Source organism: Danio rerio, chromosome 13, assembly GCF_049306965.1.
Source record: "Danio rerio strain Tuebingen ecotype United States chromosome 13, GRCz12tu, whole genome shotgun sequence".
Classification (NCBI taxonomy): domain Eukaryota; kingdom Metazoa; phylum Chordata; class Actinopteri; order Cypriniformes; family Danionidae; genus Danio; species Danio rerio.
Window position 1 is genome coordinate 45,529,915 of NC_133188.1, and position 22,586 is coordinate 45,552,500.

The 22,586-nt window shown below is 35.2% G+C and overlaps 1 protein-coding gene and 2 long non-coding RNA genes across 5 annotated transcripts in view; 1 reads left to right on the forward strand and 2 right to left on the reverse strand.

The window, feature by feature from the left end:
- Positions 1 to 2,009: 2,009 nt before the first annotated feature.
- Positions 2,010 to 4,715, reverse strand: LOC141376996 (uncharacterized). Its single transcript, XR_012388723.1, has 6 exons — positions 4,667 to 4,715; positions 4,240 to 4,346; positions 3,165 to 3,291; positions 2,904 to 2,989; positions 2,561 to 2,603; positions 2,010 to 2,463 (listed from the first exon to the last, which is right to left on the reverse strand). It is a non-coding gene; the product is annotated as an uncharacterized lncRNA (long non-coding RNA).
- A 4,479-nt stretch (positions 4,716 to 9,194) lies between these two features.
- On the forward strand, positions 9,195 to 16,074 carry cyp1b1 (cytochrome P450, family 1, subfamily B, polypeptide 1). Of its 2 annotated transcripts, NM_001145708.1 has the most exon segments (3): positions 9,195 to 10,366; positions 12,369 to 13,469; positions 15,114 to 16,074. In NM_001145708.1, coding segments are annotated over 2 exon segments (1,581 nt in total). In that variant the 5' UTR covers positions 9,195 to 9,380; the 3' UTR covers positions 12,964 to 13,469; positions 15,114 to 16,074.
- A 2,903-nt stretch (positions 16,075 to 18,977) lies between these two features.
- Positions 18,978 to 22,586, reverse strand: part of LOC103912033 (uncharacterized) — a 6,334-nt gene continuing 2,725 nt past the window's right edge. The window contains exons 4-5 of one of the 2 annotated variants that reach the window (XR_012388725.1): positions 19,790 to 20,405; positions 18,978 to 19,673 (exon numbers count right to left, since the gene is read on the reverse strand). This is a non-coding gene — a long non-coding RNA (uncharacterized lncRNA). The remainder of the gene's footprint in view (positions 19,674 to 19,789; positions 20,406 to 22,586) is intronic. The other variant, XR_012388724.1, reaches the window with a different exon arrangement.

Here is a 22,586-nt window from a genome sequence, read left to right on the forward strand (position 1 = left end):
ATACATTAACTAATGGACCATTATTCTAATGTGCTAGCCAATAAAATAACATCTCATTTGCACTTTCAAAATATTTTAAAAAGGTTTAATAACTAATTCCATTTCTTAATCAATCAGCTGGGAATGTACACTGAAAAAATGATTAATTAGATTTACTAATTTGTTTAAAGGTAAATGGTTGCAAACAATTTATATGGGCTGAATTTAAACAAACAGCTTAATTAGTTTATTTAAATTCAGCCCATATAAATTGTTAGCAACCACTTACCTTTACCAAATGTAGTAAATACATTAAATCATTTTTTAGTGTACATTCCCAGTGGACTGATATTAAGAAAAAATTGAATTTGTTTTGCATTAACCCTTTAACAAGCATCTTAACCACCTGGTCAACCTTTTAGCCTATCATTATTCATTTAATTGCTTATTATCAGAGCTGTGTCGGTATATTATTCAATGCAAGTGTGGGACAACAAAATATTTTTTAGGAGTGCACCTTAAAGGGTGCACTCCTAAAATAAGTAGTTTTTAAACAGTTTAAATATGCAAATGAGACTTCATTTTTGTGCAATATATCATTAAATCATCAAATAGTTCATTTTTTTTCAATGTATAGTGATAAATATCAGTTAAATATTTTACTATATTCAATTTCAGTGTCTAAAACTGAACATCTGCGAGGAGCATGTTATTGTTCACTGTAAAAATGCTGATTTCCACACAATCCATTTATGTAGAGACTACATTAAGACATTAACTCTTTAGTTTTTACAAATTTAAGTGGATTGCACATTAAATAACACTAAAAAATAATTCCGATTTACTAGTTTTTGTTACTAGTTTAATTTGTTTAAAGGTAAATGGTTGCAAACAATGTATATGGGCTGAATTTATACAAATAAATTAAGTTGAACGTTACTAAATTGCATTATTTTGTTTAAATTCAGCCCATATAAATTGTTTGCAAAATAAATAAAATACTAAATCGAATTAAACTTTTTTCAGTGAATTAAGTTGTCCAGCAAAACTAAAAATTGTGTTGTCTTCAACTAATTTTGAACAAGTAGTTTGAACAAGCAGCAAAAATAATTTTCCACTTGAATATTCTGAAGCTTCAGCATTCCCAGGCCCTTCCTTCCTTTTCATGTAGCCAGTATTAGTGACACAGATAAACTTGTCTTCAGGAGTTCATCAGCTAAGCCATCAGAAAGAAAGGTTTTAAGCTTTAAGCCTGCAGTTTGAGTTGTGTCTGATGTCACGTCTCATGATAAAGTGCCTGTGCGTGACTGCAGAACTCAACTCAACGCCCTGTGGCCATTCCTCCTGCTCGTCTGTTTCCTCCACAGCTCTGAGCACAGAAGATAAGCCAGTCTCAAGCACACACCTTTTTTCCAATCTGCGCATAGTTGTGGCAAAACTTAACTGAAATCTGAGCTGTTCCCTTGTCTATATTAGTTTATATATAGCAGTCGCTACACCACAGTTGGCGCTTCTTTTTGTATTGTAATTTTGGCCAATCGGAAAGACGCAAGAATTGATTTAAAATTAATCATCTGACTCAGAAATGTGTCAAGTCTTTCCAGTTTCTAGGAGGATTAGGTCATCAGCAGTTCATTCTAATATGTATTAGAATGACTTCCTTGACAAGGCATCCAGTCATGCTACACAGCAAAATATGGGGACCCAAAACAACTCTATGGGTGTTAATTTCAACACTTTGAAAGTGTCTCATGGGGTCCACTCAAAGCAGAGTTAAATCAACACTTTCAAAAGGGTTGGCACATTGACACCGAAGTAAGGGTTTATTTTAACTCTGGACAGATTTAAAAATGTAACTATATTTAACACTGCCTGGTGTATTATATTGTTATTTTATTCAACTCTCTTCGGTGTAAATATGGTAAAAAGGTCAAATAGACTGTAAATTACAAAAGAAAAAACATTTTATTTGAAAACATTCACCACTTCAACAATTCATTCAGTTTTTAAAATGCAACAATGTCAAATATGCTTTAAATGTTTTATTAGTACAGACAGTATCAACAAAATATGTATGACCAGTGCTCAAAAAGGCTGTTTCAGTCCTTTGGTCCAAACTTGATGTTTCATCAGAGCAATTTGAAAGTTCATATCGTCACTCATAGTTTTCTTCTGAACTCAGTTTTCTTATGAAATTACATTTTAAACAACTTGTTATGCAAATCTTTCACTTCTGGTGTTTCCTTGGTCCTCCATATCAAACACAGCAGTTTAAATGAAGGTATAAATGCTGTAAACTTGTGTGAAAACAAACTGGAGCTAGGAAATCTCATCAAGCATGTCCTGTGAATGAAGTGCTTCCCAGCCACAGGATGACCTTTTTATCCATGACGATGTAGCAGCTGCTGATCGCTCGTCTGGTGGTTCCTGATGCACAGATATAGGGCGATGCTCATCTAAGAACTCTTCAAAACTCCAGCATGGCTAAGAAAAATGTTTGAAAACAAATTGCAATCAAATTCTATGATATATTTAAAAGAACATTTAAAGTAAATAGAACATTCAAGAAATCTAAACTCACCTTTTGAAAATCTTCATGATGATCCACAACTTGACTCTCCCAGCTGGTTGAGGTGACAGGATATGGAAAAGTAGAAAAAACACATACATCACTGTTGGATCTCCAAAAACAATTAGGTTAACCACTATGACTAGAACTGGAAAAACAGGCAGCTGTCTGTCCAGAATCCTGAATTTAACACAACACTTGGAGCAAAATTTAGAGGATCTTAAAATCTTTTATATCATTTAGTGATGCTGACTTCCCCAACATATTGGCCACAGTGTAAAAAATATTCATAAACTTACAGTTTTCGGTAGGCGTGTGCGTGTGTGTGTGTGTGTGTGCGTGTGTGTTTCTTTACCAGATTCAACTTGTTAGGCCCTTTCAGGTCCAGTATTGAGGCCACCTTTCCTGGAGTCTAGCAGATGTTTCAGGTCCAAATATAATCTAAAATATTAGGATAAGCAGAAGAGGAAAAGTGCAAAGCAAAGAGCAAAACATTATTTAAGTAACAGTTCACCCACAATACAAAACTTATCACCTTCATGTCATTTGTTATTCTCTAATGCTCTAATACCCTCTCAGCTTATGTGAAACAAATACAGAACTTTATCAAACATACCTTCATTATTATCACCACATATGACCAAGTATGTGTGCTTGGTCATTTCACCAACTCTGGAAATACACCATCCGTCTCTAATCAGCCACCGTCACAGGGTCTTGTGTTATTGTATAGAGAACTGTGGCTGTTAAAAAACAACAAAACATTAGTATCTAACACATATGCATAACCTTCAGATAAAAAAGAGAGATGAACATCACAAAGTATGCCTCACACTTTTTCAGATATCTTTTGATTCAGATGTTGATTATTGATAATAAATCTACAAATCAAACCTTTATCATCATTAGGCTGCTCAAATATAAATCAGTTGATTAATTTTACAGACAGGTGGCTGTTTACAACGCACTAAATTGTCTTAAATAAAACGGAAATGTTGTGTACAGTACATGCTAAGTTTAGCCTATAGTTTTAAGCACAATATCATGCGGGAGAAAAAGCTTGACTAAGATGTTCCTGACTACAAAAATAGCCTAACTTACTAACGTCAGACATCCCGAGTTGGGAAAAGTCATTTTCGGGGGATACAGAGTTGATTTGCGGGAGGTAGCGGGAGAGATGAGAACCTGAAGAGCAATGGGATGAGTTGCGCGCGACGTACCTGAAGAGCGGTGGGGGTGACTTGCGCGCGACGTACCTGAAGAGCTGGGAGGGATGCGGTGGAGAGGGGTGGGCAAAGTGTTTAATGACCATGCGGGAGACGCGCGATTTCCGGGAGATTATCATTCGTTTGCGGGCATCTACTTGGGCATCTGGGAGTCTCTGTGCATTTGCGGGATAACGTTAACGTTAGTCCCGCAACTTCCGGGAGACTTCTGTAACGTTAAATGTCTGAGAAAGTGCAAACGCGGTCATTTAAAGACATTAATGTTAACATTCCGACTTTAATGGTTGTCAACACTTAATATAATTCAAGCGTACGTTATCACGCGAGTCTATGGACGGCCACGAATGAACCAGTTTAAAAGGGCCGCGGTGTTTAAAATAACCAAATTAACATACACTAATAACAAACAATCATATGTTTTAGTCAGGAAGCCTTTTACAAGTAAGCATATGTTCATTTACTCACCAGATATGTTTTAGAAACTCTCCAGAGCTTATGGAAACCGTCCTGTGTTGCCGTTAGCATCCGGGCAGAGTAGGCTAGGCGGCTCCGGGGATTCCCTCGCTAGTTTGCTTCGAATTAAAGGAGAAGTGTCGATTTTATTTTACAAATGGGTAACAACGCACAAAATGGCATTAAGCGTGACAGAAATGTGTTGAACATGTACATTTGATGTTTTTATGCACTGTGTATGCGTGAGCACATATAAAAACATTCTTGAAAAGAAGTCAATAGTAATGCAGTTAAGCTAGATACACAAACGACCATGAATGAACCGCAGAAGTTTAAAATTGTCACTCCATTCTTAAGTTATTAACTTAACAATATGTTTACAACTGTATTTCCTTAAAGAAAGTCAGTAAAATACCAACATTTAGGTAGTTTGACTCACCAAATGGTGTCTGGAAAATTCTTCAGTGACTGGGGCTGCATGAATTCCCGGATGTTGGAAATAACACCACCAAGTGTTGAAAAGATAACTCCTTGATTTCGCACTGAATAAAATCAATTCTAACTCTAATTATATTCATTTATCAAAATCTAACTCTTTAACGTCAACACTTTACTCTGAAATGCTTCAACACCAAGAATTTAACTCTGATGAATTTGCTGTGTAAATGCTATGTTAAAAGCACACAACTTCATAATTGTCCAACACTGTAAAACCAAGTAATTTAAGGTAACTCAAACCATTTGAGGAAAGCAACGCAACAAACCATTTAAATTCAAAAACTAATCTAAATGAGTACAGTAAACTTAATCCATTTGAGTAAAAGAAGCAATTTGAGCACATTAAAAACAATTAAATGAAGAGAACTTAGTACAGTCAAACTCAGTAAGTTAAGGCAACTCAAACCGTTTGAGGAAACCGACGGCTATACAAACCATTTGAGTTAAAAAAAAAAAAAACTAATCTATACGGTACTGTGAACTTACTCCATTTAAGTTGAGTTTAAAAAAACTAATCTATATGAGTACTGTGAACTTACTCCATTAGATTTAAGTTAAGTTACTCATTGCCTTCAACACACAGTTCAAAACTCTTTTCAAATGAGTAGAAACCAGTTTCAGTAAATTTTGAGTAAACTACACTCATTTCATTTGATAAAGCTGACTGATGGGTTTTACAGTGCATGAACCCTCTTTTATCCAAGCTCAAAACGTCTAAGCTGTAAATAAACAAATTAGACTATTAATAGTCCCAATGTTGTGCATGAAGAGTGTGTACTACACAATTTTTGTTATAAAACAGTTTGTTATAGGCATATAGGTTATAAATTGCACTCTGTGTGCATATCTTTTAATTTACCATCTTAAAATACTGATTTACAGCGGCAAGCCTTACCTTTTACATTTGTGCTTACCTTTTTTTGTAAAGAAGAAGAAGAACAGCTGCAGCTATTTTTAATTTAGATGTAAGAGGTTTCCGGCTTCATCCATTCACTCAAAAAAAAAAAAAGTTTGCCTTTTATTTAAACAACTTATTTAAAATAAGCTGAAATAAGCAACACTATCTTAAGACAATTCCTAACTTTTTGATTTAGTTGCTAGTTCGCATAGATATATACACTAGATATCGGATACGGACCACATTCATACTGCCGCCAGATTTGTACAGTGCTCCCAGCACAAATGTCATTCAACCGCACTAGACTAAAGCCAATGTGAAGATGCTGGACTTTAGCTCTGCATGTATGCGGGTGTAGTAATGAGCAAACAACGCACAAAGGCAAAACATTTCACAGAAAAGTTTTTTATTTATTTATTTTTTATTTATTTTTTTTAACTTAAACAAGACGTGTTAAACAAGAATTGATGATAGGCTATTGACCATAAGGCAAAGCACCAAAATCGCACTAAAATGATAAGCTTAAGCTAGTTTTGTTGAATGAAGTCTTGTATAGGCTATATGTAATAAAGTAAAAAGAAAATAATGTAAATGAAATATGACATCAAGATGCTGCGGTGCCAGAAACTTGTATTATTGTCGTCTATTATTGTGAACGATTCGTGAATAACCGAGGTTAATTTACAAACGACTGGTTTGCGTTGCGGGTTTAAAAAATAAAAAAAACTTTGCTATTCTGTGATGTTAGATGAATCGAAAGTGTTGACTATTTACAAGACTTCTGAGTCGGAAAATAAGATGGATACGGGTCTTTTGATCCCTATAAGTTCTCTCACAGGCCAACAGGCCGTCAATGTGACACAACTCTACATATAAAACAGGTAAAAATGACAATGTACAGCTTTTCAATTATCAGGAAACACCTGGACCACAGAAAAGCGTTGCGTGCGTGCGTTTGTCTCTGTGTGTTTTAGGGCCTGTCTCGGCATGGTCTTGGTCTTTGATGTAGTAGAAAGGCCTGAGGGTCCCGAATCTGTTCAGAGGGTGACAAAAGTCCATGTTAATTAAACGAAAATAGATTAAATTAAATACATTTAATTTACAAATCAATTAATATTGTATTTAATTACAATACAAAAGACGCAAGGACTTAATATGAAAATCTAATAGAAATAATAATAGAAAATCAATCTAAACTACACTGTAAAAAATCCTGTTTGCCTTAATTTTTAAGATGATTAAAATTAACCTTATGAGTCCATTGAACTTGTAAGGTGACTTAAAACAGCTTGCCGTACTCATAAAATTAAATTAGAACATGATTAAGTTTAATAAGTAAATATGACCTAAAATATATGCTATGAAAACTAATTGATCATATCATATTTTACAGTGTGGGATACGTGGTTCCAAACAAGTAAATAAAAAAAACAATAACTTTTTTGTGCTCAAGCGTAAGCTCAAAAATCAAGTTTATAAATATGAATCATGCAAACGAAAAAAACATAAAATTCCCCATAATCTCGCCGACTGCTCTTTGCATGCATGCATGATTGTTCCCATTTACGTTTTATACGTTTTGTTTCACTGATGGTTGTTCATTTTTCAATCATATGAGAATATGATAATAAGAATTATATGAATATAAAGTAATTCATTAACCTATCTGTTAAATTTTCTATCAAAACTAAGGCGTCACTGCCGTTTTTAAAAACATTTGCGGCAAATTAAATAACAATTATATTATTAAAAAACATTAATTAAAAATACATTAATTTTGCATTATAATACTCGATTTGTGCGTAGAAATATACTTGCAGAAAAGCTTATGCATTTATTTACTAAGAAAATTAACTGGCACGAAAATAAACAATAGGCAAGTTTGAAATACTCCAATAGCATATCTTACGGTTTAAAAAACAAAAGCAACAACAACAAGAAGAAAAAACGTAAACTATAACAATTTTAAAAAATAATATTTTGATGACAAAATTTTTTCGGCTGTTTTGAAATGTGGAAACAAATAATAGGCTATTTTAGGCTATTTGCGGACAAATGCTTTCATTGCTTTCAAGTGCTGATTAACAACTGTGCTTTGTCTATGTATGTTATGTATATACAATTTAATCTTAATTTCTTCTTTTTAATAGCCTATTTGAACTTAAGTCAGGAGGCTCAGTAATGCTGATAAGTGATCTGACGTGCCGTGATCAGTGCAGAAGCGCGCGCGCTGTCCGTGGTACTGAACGCTCGAGATGCCGCTGCTCTCTTTCGCTGAGCTTTGTTTTTACAAGAATTCAGTCATTATTAATCCATCTTAATATTTTACGTTTACATACGCATTTGTAAGTTACATTGGTATAATTAGGGTTTGATGTTGATTTTAGTTTATGTGTCAAATAAACTTTCAAAGAGTCTGTATACAGTGAAATGGATTTTAATTGTAAAAACCAAAAAGTATTTATCGAATTTTTAAGATGACTCACTCGACATTAAATTAGATATTCACGTTTTGATGATGATAATGATGATTATTATTTTTGTTGTTGTTGTTGTTGTTTTTGCTTCTTTGCTAAAACGGATGGTGAGAATGATATGCTTTCACACCAAATATAATGACAGTTAGTCTTAGTTTCCCGAAGGAAAAATAAATATAGAATTTATATATGCAAATCTGATCTAATTTTCAGACAGTAATTCTAAATAGACCAATGCATTCATAATTTAAACAAGAAGAAGTAATCTTACATTGCTTACATTTACATTTGTTAAACCATATTATGAAATTCCAAACAAGCTAGCCTATATCATTGGAAGCAGAAATAACTTATTATTAATAATGAATTTATTTAGGTTCTCATATTCCTTGTATTCATTTTAATCTTGTGCAATTTGGAAATGAGGTCCTCCTAGTGGCAACAGGTGGGAAAAAATCCTTTATAAAAATATCTTGCATTGCATTTTCCCAGTACGCCAGCATCACGCTCTTAAAACAGACAGCATTAGCTATTGTATTCATGCATAAGCACAATTCTGAAATTGAAAACACGAAAAAATGAACACAGAGCCACGTTTATTTTAAAACGACTGTTTTGCATCATCCTTTATTTGAAGCTAACACAATTTTAACACTATTTTTAGCATATATACAAAAAAGGTCAGTAGGTAGGTTAATATCGTTTTATCAAAAGTGCGCCAACAAAAGTAAAAAGCACCGAAAGAAATTAGAATATATTTGCCAAGAGATCTTCTAAAATATATATATATATAGAAATATATACAGCTGAAGCATTCAAAGAGAGAGAGAAAGTAATTTGATATATAATATGGATATGAATAATGTATAATTTTTGTATTTTTAATTATAGGCTATATTTTTTTACTACAACCGCTATGTTTTAATAGGCTATGTGTGTTCTTTTTTATGTAAACTTTAGAAATGCTTTGGCGATACAATAAAGCGAGAGAGAGAGAGAGAGAGAGAGAGAGAGAGAGAGAGAGAGAGAGAGAGAGAGAGAGAGAGAGAGAGAGAGAGAGCAAAGGAGGAGACTCAGTGATGCTATTCAGTTGTAGATAAATTCTTGTAAAGCTCATTTCAACCTTATCAGACCATCCCACCGAGACTATATAATTTCACGAGCCCGACAGAAACTCCACAAAGCGTTGGCCACCCGAACTCTGAAACTCTGATGCTCAGCTGGTCCATTGATACCCAAATGTGAATCTGCATTGATTTCCGAGACGTGCAAATATATACATGATGGATGTCCTGCTGGCTCTGAGAGACCTCCTTCAGCTGTCAACACGGAGTGTGTTGCTGTCGCTGATGGTGTGTTTAATGCTCATGTTCCGGCGTCGGCAGCTGGTACCGGGTCCGTTCTCGTGGCCGGTCATCGGCAACGCCGCTCAGCTCGGTAACACTCCTCATTTTTACTTAAGCCGAATGGCTCAGAAATACGGCGACGTGTTTCAGATCAAACTGGGCAGCAGAAATGTGGTGGTTCTAAACGGAGACGCGATCAAAGAGGCGCTCGTTAAAAAAGCGACCGATTTTGCAGGCAGACCCGACTTTGCTTCATTCCGGTTCGTGTCTAACGGGAAAAGCATGGCTTTCGGTAACTACACCCCTTGGTGGAAACTGCACCGGAAAGTCGCGCAGAGCACCGTCAGAAATTTCTCCACAGCCAACATCCAAACCAAGCAGACATTCGAGAAGCACATCGTAAGCGAGATCGGAGAGCTCATCCGTCTTTTTCTCAATAAATCCCGCGAGCAGCAGTTTTTCCAGCCGCACCGGTATTTAGTGGTGTCGGTGGCGAACACGATGAGCGCCGTGTGCTTTGGGAACCGGTACGCGTACGATGACGCGGAGTTCCAGCAGGTGGTGGGCAGAAACGACCAGTTCACCAAAACAGTCGGAGCCGGGAGCATGGTGGATGTGATGCCCTGGATGCAGTACTTCCCAAACCCCATCAGAACCCTCTTTGACCAGTTTAAAGAGCTCAACAAGGAGTTTTGCGCGTTCATTGAATTGAAAGTTTCGGAGCACCGAAAGACCATTTCACCGAGCCACGTCCGTGATATGACTGATGCCTTCATCGTCGCTCTGGACAAGGGGCTGTCCGGGGGCTCGGGGGTCTCTCTGGATAAGGAGTTTGTGCCACCGACCATCTCAGATATTTTCGGGGCCAGTCAAGACACTCTGTCTACAGCTCTCCAGTGGATCATCCTGCTACTTGTCAGGTAAATAATATTATATAAAACATTACATTTACAATTAAATTTAGCCCTATATGAAGTATACTTATTGAAAATCAATCGGTTTAACACACAAATATTAATACTAATATTTACTAAGTAAACATTGAGTAGTCATCATAATGTTGGTTAAATTCAGAACAAACAGAATGTTTTTTTTTTAATTATTAACTTTAAATTACAATTTTTAACCCAACGGGTGTGCCCATATTTGACCCAACGGTGGATTACGGCAATCCTACATTTTAATGTTTGATAAAATCAAAATGCTATAGCCTATTATTTTTAATTCTGGTTAAATAACTGGCTTTTGTAGTCCTATAACAGACTCGTATAAACTTTAAGTTGAAAACCTAAACTTTAAAAAAATTAAAACTTGCAGGAGGACAAATTTAGCTCTCTGGAATAGGCTAATAGACTTATGTTGCTCTTTTTTTATTTGATACTAAATCAACACGCAAAAGAGGGACAATAATACATCTTAAATCCTTTAACATTGCACAGAAAAACAATATCTAAAATCAATCTTTCTGGAATGACAAAGCTGTCATGAAAGCACTGTTTGGTTGCATTTTGCTGAACTGAGCTGCATGTAAAGTGCGCAGTGCGGAAACTAAGATCGTCCGCAAGAGACGGACAGATCTGAAAAGCACCAAACAGCTCTCGTGCGTTATATAACTCTTCCGTGCAGGTACTGGCAGCAAATAATGAGGGCAGGTTACAGCAACATGAAATGAAACCTGACCCACTAACACTTTTAAACATGTAGGCCACTCTGTGAAACTCAGCACGTAATGACAACTTCATGCAGGATACTAATACAGAAAAAAAAACTATTCGCAAATACGGTTCTATTAAAAAAAAAAAAAAACATTTCATTAAAACTTTCCACGAAGAAATGCACAAAACGTGCACTCCCAAAAACGCAGTTTCGACGCGACAAAAAAGATTCTTACCAAAAATGGCCTTAAATAATTTACACTCATAAAAGTATGCCAAAGAATCAACTGAGAAAATATTTTTTTCTCTCGTAATATTAAGAACACTGATTAAAATAATTAATTTAAAAGAATTAAAAAAAACAAAAAACTTTTCAGCTATAAATAACTTTTTGTATGGGAAAAAAATCTAAGATTGATAAAGTTTTTTCTTGAAATCACCAATTTACAATTTGGAACTAAAAGTGTAAAACCTTTTCATTGCTCAAAAAGTTCAAATGCAAGGTTCCAAATAATCTAAAGAAAACTTTTCCATGTTACAAACATTTTTGGGGAATGGAAAGGGATGTTAAATTTCCTGAAGGAACCATTGATGCCATCAATTATTTAAAAATAGCCTACATTTGTGGCAAAGGCAGTGCTGTTACCTGGAGGACCCTCAAAACATTTTTCACATTTCCTTTTTATCTGACACCCATTTCTAGTCTTGCAGTCTCTAAATATAAGTCTTGTGGCCTTAATTATTTTTTTGAACAAGTAAGCTTACAAAAAGGAGCTCCAGGAATTCACTGGCATCATTGTGAAAACCACATTTTAGAATATTGACTTTTAAAAATGCAGCCATGTTTTATTCATGAACAGAAATGATAATGAATCTCCAGCCAAAAATTCTTTACCCTCTTAAAATTTACTAGAACTTCAGTGTTGAGCTGCACTGACACAATGTACACCACCTGACAAAAGTCGAGTCGTTGATCCCAGTTGAAACTAGACTTCTAGAAGTCAAGTTATTATTTGTTTTTCCTAAAACTACTCAGGTAGTGTACAATCTACATTGGTTATAAAGATAAATTGAATTAAAATGAAAGATTGTAAAAAAAAAAAAAAAAAAAAGGAGAACCACTTAAAGAGGAAGAACTTTTCAGTAAAGTTATTTAAAAACCATGTTAATGGAACCATGCCAGAATCTCTATTTACAATAGTGCATAGTAAACTCATGCAATAGAAAGTTGAAACATCTTTAAAAAAGATCTTTACTTACATTGCAGGTATCCAGAAATCCAGAAGCGTCTCCAGGAGGACGTGGACAGGGTAGTGGATCGCAGTCGTCTTCCAACCATCGCAGACCAGCCTCATCTTCCATACCTGATGGCCTTCATCTATGAAGTCATGCGATTTACTTCATTCACCCCTTTGACGATTCCCCACAGCACGACCAAAGACACATCCATCAACGGTTACCCCATTCCCAAAGACACAGTCATTTTTGTCAACCAATGGTCTTTGAATCACGACCCAACAAAATGGGATCAACCTGAGGTGTTCAACCCACAGCGCTTTCTAGATGAGGACGGATCCCTCAACAAAGACCTGACCACCAACGTGCTCATCTTCTCACTCGGCAAGCGAAGATGCATTGGAGAAGACGTGTCAAAAATACAGCTTTTCCTCTTCACGTCTGTGCTGGTCCATCAGTGTAGTTTTAAAGCTGAAAGCACTCCTAATATGGACTACGAATACGGGCTTACACTCAAACCCAAACCTTTTAAAGTGTCTGTCACAGCTCGCGACAGCTCAGACCTGCTGGACAGCTTGGTAGGAACATCTCAGACTCCAACAGAAAAGAGACTGAAATGTGATTGAAGTGAAATCAACGCACAGGACTTTGCCAAATGAAGGCGGCTAAGAAAACAAACACTGAAGAATGTCACATCTACTCGTATCACTGTATTTATAAATGTCATGCTCAGGCAAAAACGTTTTCTAGCTCTGATTGAGCTGCAGAAACAAAAACACACTCATTCATTACTGTAACTACGTGATGCACTGATTTTCGCTATATCACGGGAAGCAAAAGCTACAGAAAAGGACTTTGTGTGCTGTTTTACTTTACTCAGACGAATACAAGCTTCAATGTTTGACGTTAATGAGTTCTGACAGATTTACATGCATAGCGTTTATTCAGTCAAGAAATCTGTGGTTGTATCCGAAATGGCTCTCATAAACCCTTAAAGAGTGCACCATTTGTATTGGTGTCCGAAACCATAGTGGACGTTCTGTAGTGCACCTCAATAGCAAATGCACAACTGATGGCCACACAGTAGCCGCGTTTCCACTGTCGGGCCAGTGCTAGCTAGGAATTTTATCGGGCAGGAGATTGAGCAGTGAGGGTGAAATCATGCCGCGTTTCCACTATCAGGCTAATAGCTCGCAGTGCAGCACGTACACCCCGCCCCCAGAACACCTCGAAAAAATAATAATAATAAAATAAAAAAATAAAAATAAAAAATTCGCACAACCCGCCCAGTTCAGCAGGAAGATTAGGAAGTCAAATCAGAAGCAGGCAGATAAAACAGACCACCATCACCATCACCACGAAGCGATTAAAATGGAGACAAACAAAACTAACAAACTACATGTTAGCATTACATTTTATTTGCATAGGCCTTTGTATTTTCATTTAATATATTTCGTTTACTCGCAGACAGACTGTAGGCATCATTTCGAGGGGTCTCTCTACAAATGGAGGGATATGTCAGCGCACCATTAGAAATATAAAACCACAGAATATCTCCGGTATTAATTCTGTGTAAAACGTAGGCTATTTTGCTACAAATGACTAGCATTGGTCTCCAACTCAATTCCTGGAGAGCCGCAGCTCCAACCCTAATCAAACACAGCTGATCCAACTAATCAATGTGTTCAAGAATAGTCCTGAACACCTTGATTATTTAGATCAACTGTGTTTGAATAGATTTAAAGCTAAACTGTGCAGAGCTGCGGCCCTCCAGTAATTCAGTTTGAGACCACTGGGCTTGAGACTACTCATAACGCACTGTGAGATTTTCAGTGCCGAATGACTTACCATGTGGCACCACCAGATGGCATCCACAGCAGAATTCTAAAGTTTCTGAAGAAAATTAAATGTTAAATTAGCATTTGCATACATGACAGCAATCAAAATACTTTGTTTCATTACTAACTGACAGCTTGCTAGGAGTTCGATAACTATCACAGGATCTGACCAAAATCGTATTAAAAATCTGATCCATCTAAGAGATTTATTAACCAGCAAAGCATAAAAGTCAACCCATTCGTTTTCATACATTCATTTACGTGGACTTATGTAGCAAGGTTATAATAGTTTTGGAATTTTCTTTAATTTTGTTTTGACTTTTTGTTTTCAAATTCATTTAGTTTTAAATAGTTTTTAGAGGCAGATTTACTAATTATTATTAGTTTCTATATTTTGAAATTGCTTAGTTTTAGTTTAGTTTTTATTTGTTCCAGTATTAGTTTTAGTTGTATATTTGTTAGGTGCAAGATTCAAAATATTCAGAATAACTATTGTATAATATAAACTCAACCATATGTTTTTTGAAAGGACACATGGTCACTGATGTTATCATCTACCACTACTATCATCTACTCATCCTCAAATTCAAATACAACAGCCCAATATATACAAAATATATATGAGCAAAATATACCATAACTCAACATACCAAATCTATGTAGTCCCAATCTTAATTTCAGTGGGCTAAAACATTACCATGATCTGAAAGGTTTCTTACAATTACATTTTGCAACCCAATGGTAGCACGATTCACTTAATTCACGCTTGATTCAAATTTCATTACGATTTTTTGTTATGAAATAAACTTGAGTTTCGCCACATCCTTTCATTTAGGCCCTCAGTTTACCCGCGCTGCAGTTGTTCAAGATTTGTTCAGTCACAGCGGGCTGTCATGTTCTACTGTTTGTGTTCAGTTCACTGAATCACGCATGCGCAGTTATCGGTTCATTGCTTCTCAAATCCAATCCCAGTCTACTGTTCTAATAACTGTATAACTCGGTATACATTGGTTTATTTCGAGTCAGAGGGGGGTATCGGGCATGTTAAAAAGTAGTAGTTTGTGGATAAGAGTGCTAACTGGAGATGTGAACCATTTCAAATGATTCAGTTTGATTTGGTGAACTAGTTCTATGCATCTTCACTTAAAAGATCCGGTTAAAAAGATTCGTTCACAATCATGATCACTAATATGGAAATAAAACCAATTATTGGGCACATATGTGTTAAAGTAATCATTTTAATTATGATTACAGTCTCTGAGGTGTCGTACGGGTCAAACAGGGCAGCGCAAAGTAAACAGATTTACTTCTAAAAAGGCATGCAGTAAGATTATGTATTAAACACATTTATAAAGACGAAAACGAAGGACGTTTTTGCTATAATTTTAGTTAGTTTCAGTTAGTTTTGTATGTACACTACAGTTTCAGTAAGTTCTAGTTTAAAAAAAAAACATTTTTATTTTTATTTCAGTTAATGAAAATGATTTTTAAGTTTAGTCTTTTCATTCGTTTTCGTTATCTATAATAACCTTGTTATGTAGGGAATGAGAATATAGGGGGTGATTTCGGATACAGCCTGTATGTTACCAAATAGCAATTCTACAGTAGCTAGACGACACATATTTAGAGCGTTCACACTTGTGATTTTTTCTTATGGTCATTTGGTTCAGACCAAAACCAAAATGATACATTTAACCCTCGTTCACACAGAACTGTTAGGACTGACACGAAAGTTACAAGTTTTTCTCAACCTGCTTGTTTGGATTCAGTGAGGAGTTTAACAAGCCAATGTGAAACACTGTTTGCAATAAATTCTTTGAAAGTGATTTCAATTATATTGCGATCACTTGTTTTATGTGCAGTTATGATTGTAGTTTACACTAACATAAAAAAAAAAAAACTTTAAACATTATTAACGGATAGTTGACCCCCAAAAATGAAAATGTACTTATTCTGTTATTAATTTTCCTTCGGCTTATTTATGAGGGTTCGCAGAATGAACCACCAAATATTCCAGCATATGTTTATGCAGCGGCTGCCCTTCTAGCCACAACCCAGTGCACATACCACAAATTTCAAGAGGAACACTCTTGTACTTTTTAAGGTACTAATATCCCTAGAGGTATTAATATGGACCTTTTAGGTACAAAATTGTACCTTTCGAAAAGGTACCACCCCAGTGAAGCTCGCGTACCTTTATTTCTGAGAGTGCACTATGGCCAATTTAGTTAATCCAATTCACCTATAGAGCATGTCTTTAGACTGTGGGGGAAACCGGAGCACCTGGAGGAAACCCACGCAAACATGGGGAGAACATGCAAACTCCACACAGTAATGTCAACTGGTACAGCTGGGGCTCAAACCAGCGACCATCTTGTTTTGAGGTGACAGTGCTAACTACTGAGCCACCGTGCCGGCCCCTACTCATTCTCAAAAAGTTTGAGTTTCTTTATTCTGCTGAACACCAAAGGGGATATTTTGAACAATGTTGTAAGCAACTTACATCCATAGTAGAAACAAACTAATACTATGGAAGTCAATGGCTACTTATTTCAACATATCTGTGTTCAACAGGTGATAGAAACTTAACCAGGTTTTTGAAAAATGAAGGATCCATAAATAATTCTCATTTTTTGGGGTGAACTAGCCATTAAGAACTGCTCTGCTATATTTTAAATGACTGCATTTTGCTAAAAGTACTTTTTTGCCTAGTGTCCTTTAGCTCAAACCAGCCCTATGCTGCATTATTAATGTCACTATGTAATGGTCATATAATGAGAAATTTGTACAGTATGATCTTACAGCACTTTATTGTTCTTCTTAATCACCGTGCTCTTTGATACCATTTCCTGATTCTCACCATGGCATTGTTGAAGTCTGTGCCTTGTTATTATGGACTTCTTAGCATTAATCTATAATTAACTAATAAACGCAAGAAGGCAACCTCCATTGTGTTCCTGCAACCTACTTCCTAATAAAATACTGTCTCACAGTGGAATCTTACAGTGGGTCACAGGAAGAGAAACTATTCTGGACATCTATCCAAGTCTATTTTAAGTTGAATGTGATATTTCATTTCTGGCGCATGATCGTGTGGTCAGAAAGGAAATGTATTTTGTGTCCCTCGGGTCCTTTTCAGTTAGGGGATTCCTGAAGGGAAATTTCAGGGTTTGTTAATTAACATGAATAGTATGTGTTATGGTTATTGATTTGCTTGTTTCTATATATATATATATATATATATATATATATATATATATATATATATATATATATATATATATACACAGTTGAAGGCAGAATTATTAGCTCCCCTTTGAATTTTTTTTTCAATGATCTTTAACAGATTCAGGCAATTTTCACAGTATGTCTGATAATGATTTTTCTTCTGGAGAAAGTCTTATTTGTTTTATTTCGGCTTAAATAAAAACAGTTTAAATTTTTTTAAACACCATTTTAAAATAAAAATTATTAGCCCCATTAAGCTAATTATTTTCTCGATAATCTACAGAACAAACCATTGTTATACAATAGCTTGGCTAATTACCCTAACCTGCCTAGTTACATGAATTAACCTAGTTAAACCTTTAAATGTCACTTTAAGCTGTATAGAAGTGTCTTGAAAAATATCTAGTCAAATATTATTTACTGTCATCATGGCAAAGATAAATCAGTTATTAAAAATCAGTTATTAAAACTATTATGTTTAGAAATGTGTTATATTTTTTCTCTCCATTAAACAGAAATTGGGGAAAAATAAACAGGAGGGCTAATAATTCTGACTTCAACTATATATATTGTATATATATATACTGTGTATATATATATTGTATATATATACTGTGTGTATGTGTGTATATATATATATATATATATATATATATATATATATATATATGAACTATTATAGCACTGTATGATCTGCTGTAATACTCTGTTGTCTATAGGCTGCTGAACTGTATTAGACATGCTATATATTTTATGTGCAAAAGATTATTTGTAGGCTTGTAACAAAATCCAAAATTGCTTATATTTTTCTACTTCATAACTGCTCAGATATATGACTACTCTGTATATATATATATATATATATATATATATATATATATATATATATATATATATATATATATATATATATAAACAAAAAACAACAAATAAATTCCACAATTACTAAACCTTTAACAGTATTGTTTATATTACACATACATACATACATACATACATGATAGATAGATACAGTGCTCAGCGTATACGAGTACATCAAATCTTGAAAATAAATATTGTTATCCATTTCTTAGTGAATATGGGTAATATATATTGGTGCATATGAACAAAACAGATTTTTTTTAAACGGATATATTTATTTCAATAATATTTCAGTCACCAAACTAAAATTGAAAGATAATTGAAAGATAATACAATTAAATTAAAGCAAAATATTTCAAAAATATCATTATTATTATTATTATTATTTTTTGCTTGTCTTTTCCTCTTTTTTAAAATTTGTAATTTATTTTTTTCTATAACATAAATTTTAGCTGTGCTGGTTTTTGGACGCTATTGTGAGTTATTTTGTTGGATAAGCTACAGATTTGGCTTCAGTACTGACTAATCTAATGTATATGCACAAGTATAATATTGTATAGCTTCCTATTAAAAATATGAATTTAAAGATAGATTTGTGAGGAGTGTACTTATATATGCTAAGCACTGTAGACAGACAGACAGACAGACAGACAGACAGACAGACAGACAGACAGACAGATAGATAGATAGATAGATAAAAATTTATTATTATTAAACTTTATTAAACAGTTATATTATTTAAAATAAGAGTTTTCACCGAACATCATTAAGAATAGAAGTATGTAAATAAATTAAAATGAGGTATTGCAAAAAATAAATAAATAAATAAATGCAAAGTACAAAATATCAATAAACATTCTATATTTTTATGGATTAAATATAATACAATATCTTTTTTTCCAAACATATTAATTTAGGTGTACTATTTTTTGGACCGTGATTTAAGTTATTTTATTAATTTAGGCCTAGTTTTTGGAGATCTGAGTGGGGTACTCACATGTACATTCCTACATATATTCTGTACAAGCATAAACACATACACTCACCGGCCACTTTATTAGGTACACATAGCTAGGACCGGTTTGGGCCCGCTTTTGCCTTCAGAACTGCCTTAACCCTTTGTGACATAGACTCAAAAATGTACTGGAAATATTCCTCAGAGATTTTAGTCCATATTGACATGACAGCATCATGCAGTTGCTGCAGATTGGTAGGCTGCACATCCATGACGCCAATCTCCCGTTCCACCTCATCCCAAAGGTGCTCCATTGGATTGAGCTCTGGTGACTGTGGAGGCCATTTGAGTACAGTGAACTCATTGCCATGTTCAAGAATCCAGTCTGAGATGATTTGCGCCTTATGACATGGTGCTCTATCCTGCTGGAAGTAGCCATCAGAAGATCATAGATCTGGTCATAAAGGGATGAACATGGTCAGCAACAATACTTAGGTAGGCTGTGGCGTTGACATGATGCTCAATTAGTACTAATGGGCCAAAAGTGTGCCAAGAAAATATCCCCCTCACCATTACTCCACCAGCCTGAACCGCTGATAGAAGGCAGGATGAATCCATGCTTTCATGTGGTTGACACCAAATTTTGACCCTACCATCCAAGTGTGGCAGCAGAAGCGGAGACTCATCAGACCAGGCAATGTGTTTCCAATCTTTTATTGTCCAATTTTGGTGAGCCTGAACTGAATTGTAGCCTGAGTTTCCTATTCTTAGCTGACAGGAGTGACACCAGGTGTGGTCTTCTGCTGCTGTAGCCCATCTGCCTCAAGGACCTGTTGTGAGTTCAGAGATGCTCTTCTGCTTACCTCGGTTGTAACGAGTGGTTATTTGAGTTACTGTTGCCTTTCTATCAGCTTACACATTCACTGACATTTGGTAAAATAGTGACAGGTAAAAACACCATTGCATTATTGGCAAGAAGACACTCAGCAAGCAGACAGGGCATTTAAATAGAAGCAAAGTGTGTAGGATATTCCCTTCTCTGCAAAGTGCTTAATCTCGCTTTCCCAGCACATCCTGTTCTGACCAAGCCTGAGGTTTGTAGCCATTCGAGCTCAGAGTGCGTGACAAGTGCAGATAAAACCAGCTGATTATTGATACCAACAGCGGCCGGCTCCCCATCCAGACCCTGCAGAAGAAAAGAAAATACGCTTCACTACTGGAAAACCAACAGTCAGACTGCAACAGAACCAAATAGAAGACATGAGAGTCAGATGAGAAAACTAGCAGTACAAAATAAAGGCAACGATACAATACAATGCAGAATGTTTAAAAGACTTTTTACTTTCTTAATGCAATGTAATGTTTTTAGCATAAATAGTATTACTGAGAAACTATAGTTTAAATTAGATTATTTAACATGTTCAACTTTTAGTATTGTGATGTTGTCATCTATATTCCTCTTGTTTTCATATCTACTGTACATAGATGGGTGTGATTTTGCCAAATTTGCACAGAACAGAATGTCACACACGTTTCAGCTTTAAAAATAAAGAATTAGTCTGCTCCAAATATCCTACATTTCTTATAATTATATTTTCTTCTAAAGTGTATATAAGGATCATACATTAGATTTATATGTAATGTCTACACGTACATTAACATCCATGTGGATCCTAGAACATCATTCCTGTTCGAAAATGTAATCCATATCTAAACCCTAACCTCTAAAGCTAACTGTAAATCATTCCCAAAATCAGTGAAGATTATTAGATGGATAACAACGATGTAATAGAAGCACAACCATAAGTGTAGGCTTAAACTTAACAAACTGTAAACTTGTAAAACTGATTAGCTGAATGGAATGTTGCTCCAGGAACATAGATAACACTAAGCGTCCTCCACTACTATCTTAAAAAAATCTAATTGTTTAGTAATCAAATTATATTTTCATGAGCCACTTTATTAGGTATCCCTTGTTAGTAATGAATTGATCCTATTTTGCCTTCAGAAGTGCCTTATTTTGACAGAGATTATGGTCTGTGAGATGATAGCATCATGCAGTTGAGGCAGATTTGTCGACTGCACACGTACACATGTATGATGCCAATCTCCCATTCCAGTGCTCTGCTGGATTGAGATCTGCTGACTGTGGAGCCATTTGAGAAGTGAACTGTCACATTTAAGAAACCAGTTTGAGATGATCTGACCTTAGTGACATGGCCTGCTATCCTGCTGGAGATGACCATCATTAAATAAATATACTGTGCTCATCCATCCATCCATCCATCCATCCATCCATCCATCCATCCATCCATCCATCCATCCATCTATCTATCTATCTATCTATCCATCTATCTATCTTTCAGTTTGCAACATCAGGCAGTATAACAAGCTGTTTTTAACATCTAAAAAGAAATGAAAGTGAACGATACAGGAACTCTCAAGCCTAAAACATTTCAAAAGCTGCATCTGTTCATACATGAAGAATAAGGTCAATACAAAAAAAAACATTACACCACCAATGTTTTTCAACCTCAACTGTTAATACAAGGCAGGCAGGGTACAAGCTTACCTATTTTTACACCAAATTCTGAAAGTTGTGGCAGAAATCAAAGCTCAGATCATGCAACCTTTTCCCCCAATCATCTACTGTTTGGTCTCGCTGCTCTTCTGAACCAGTCTGAAAATTTCTTTTCTGTAGAATGTCTTATTTGTTTTATTTCAGCTAGAATAAAAGCAGTTTTAAGTTTTTTAAAAGCCATTTCAAGGACGAAATTATTAGCCCCTTTAACCTATTTAGTTCGATAGTCTACAGAACAAACCATCATTATATAATACCTTGCCTAAAAAAAATCTCTCCATTAAACAGAAACTGGGGGGTAAAATAAACAGGGGGCTAATAATTCAGGGGGTCTAAGAATTCTGAATTGAACTGTATATACTGTAAATGTCCAAAATCAAACAAAAAGTGCTACAGGGGTAATTAATGTGTTGGTGCTCTTTGGGTAAGGGATACAAAAATAAACAGCACAATAATAAATCAGGGTCTGATGAAAGCAAGTGTTTGGTAAAACGCATTGGTGTAGTTTTAATGGAATAGCCATGTTAATAAAGGCTTTTCAAATAATTTCTTACTTTTTTTCGAGTGCCTTGGACTTATAACTTTGAAAAATATTGATACTTCACTCGCATAACTGAATGAAAGTTCAATCCTTAGCATGGATGCGAAAGAAGTAGCCAATCATGCTTTAAAGCCATGAGGTTTTTGTGTTTAAAATGTAATTGGAGTTTAAGCAACAACAGTAATGTTAACGATCACTTCACAATTTGTTGCTGATTTGACATATTTAGTTTAATTGTAAGTTTA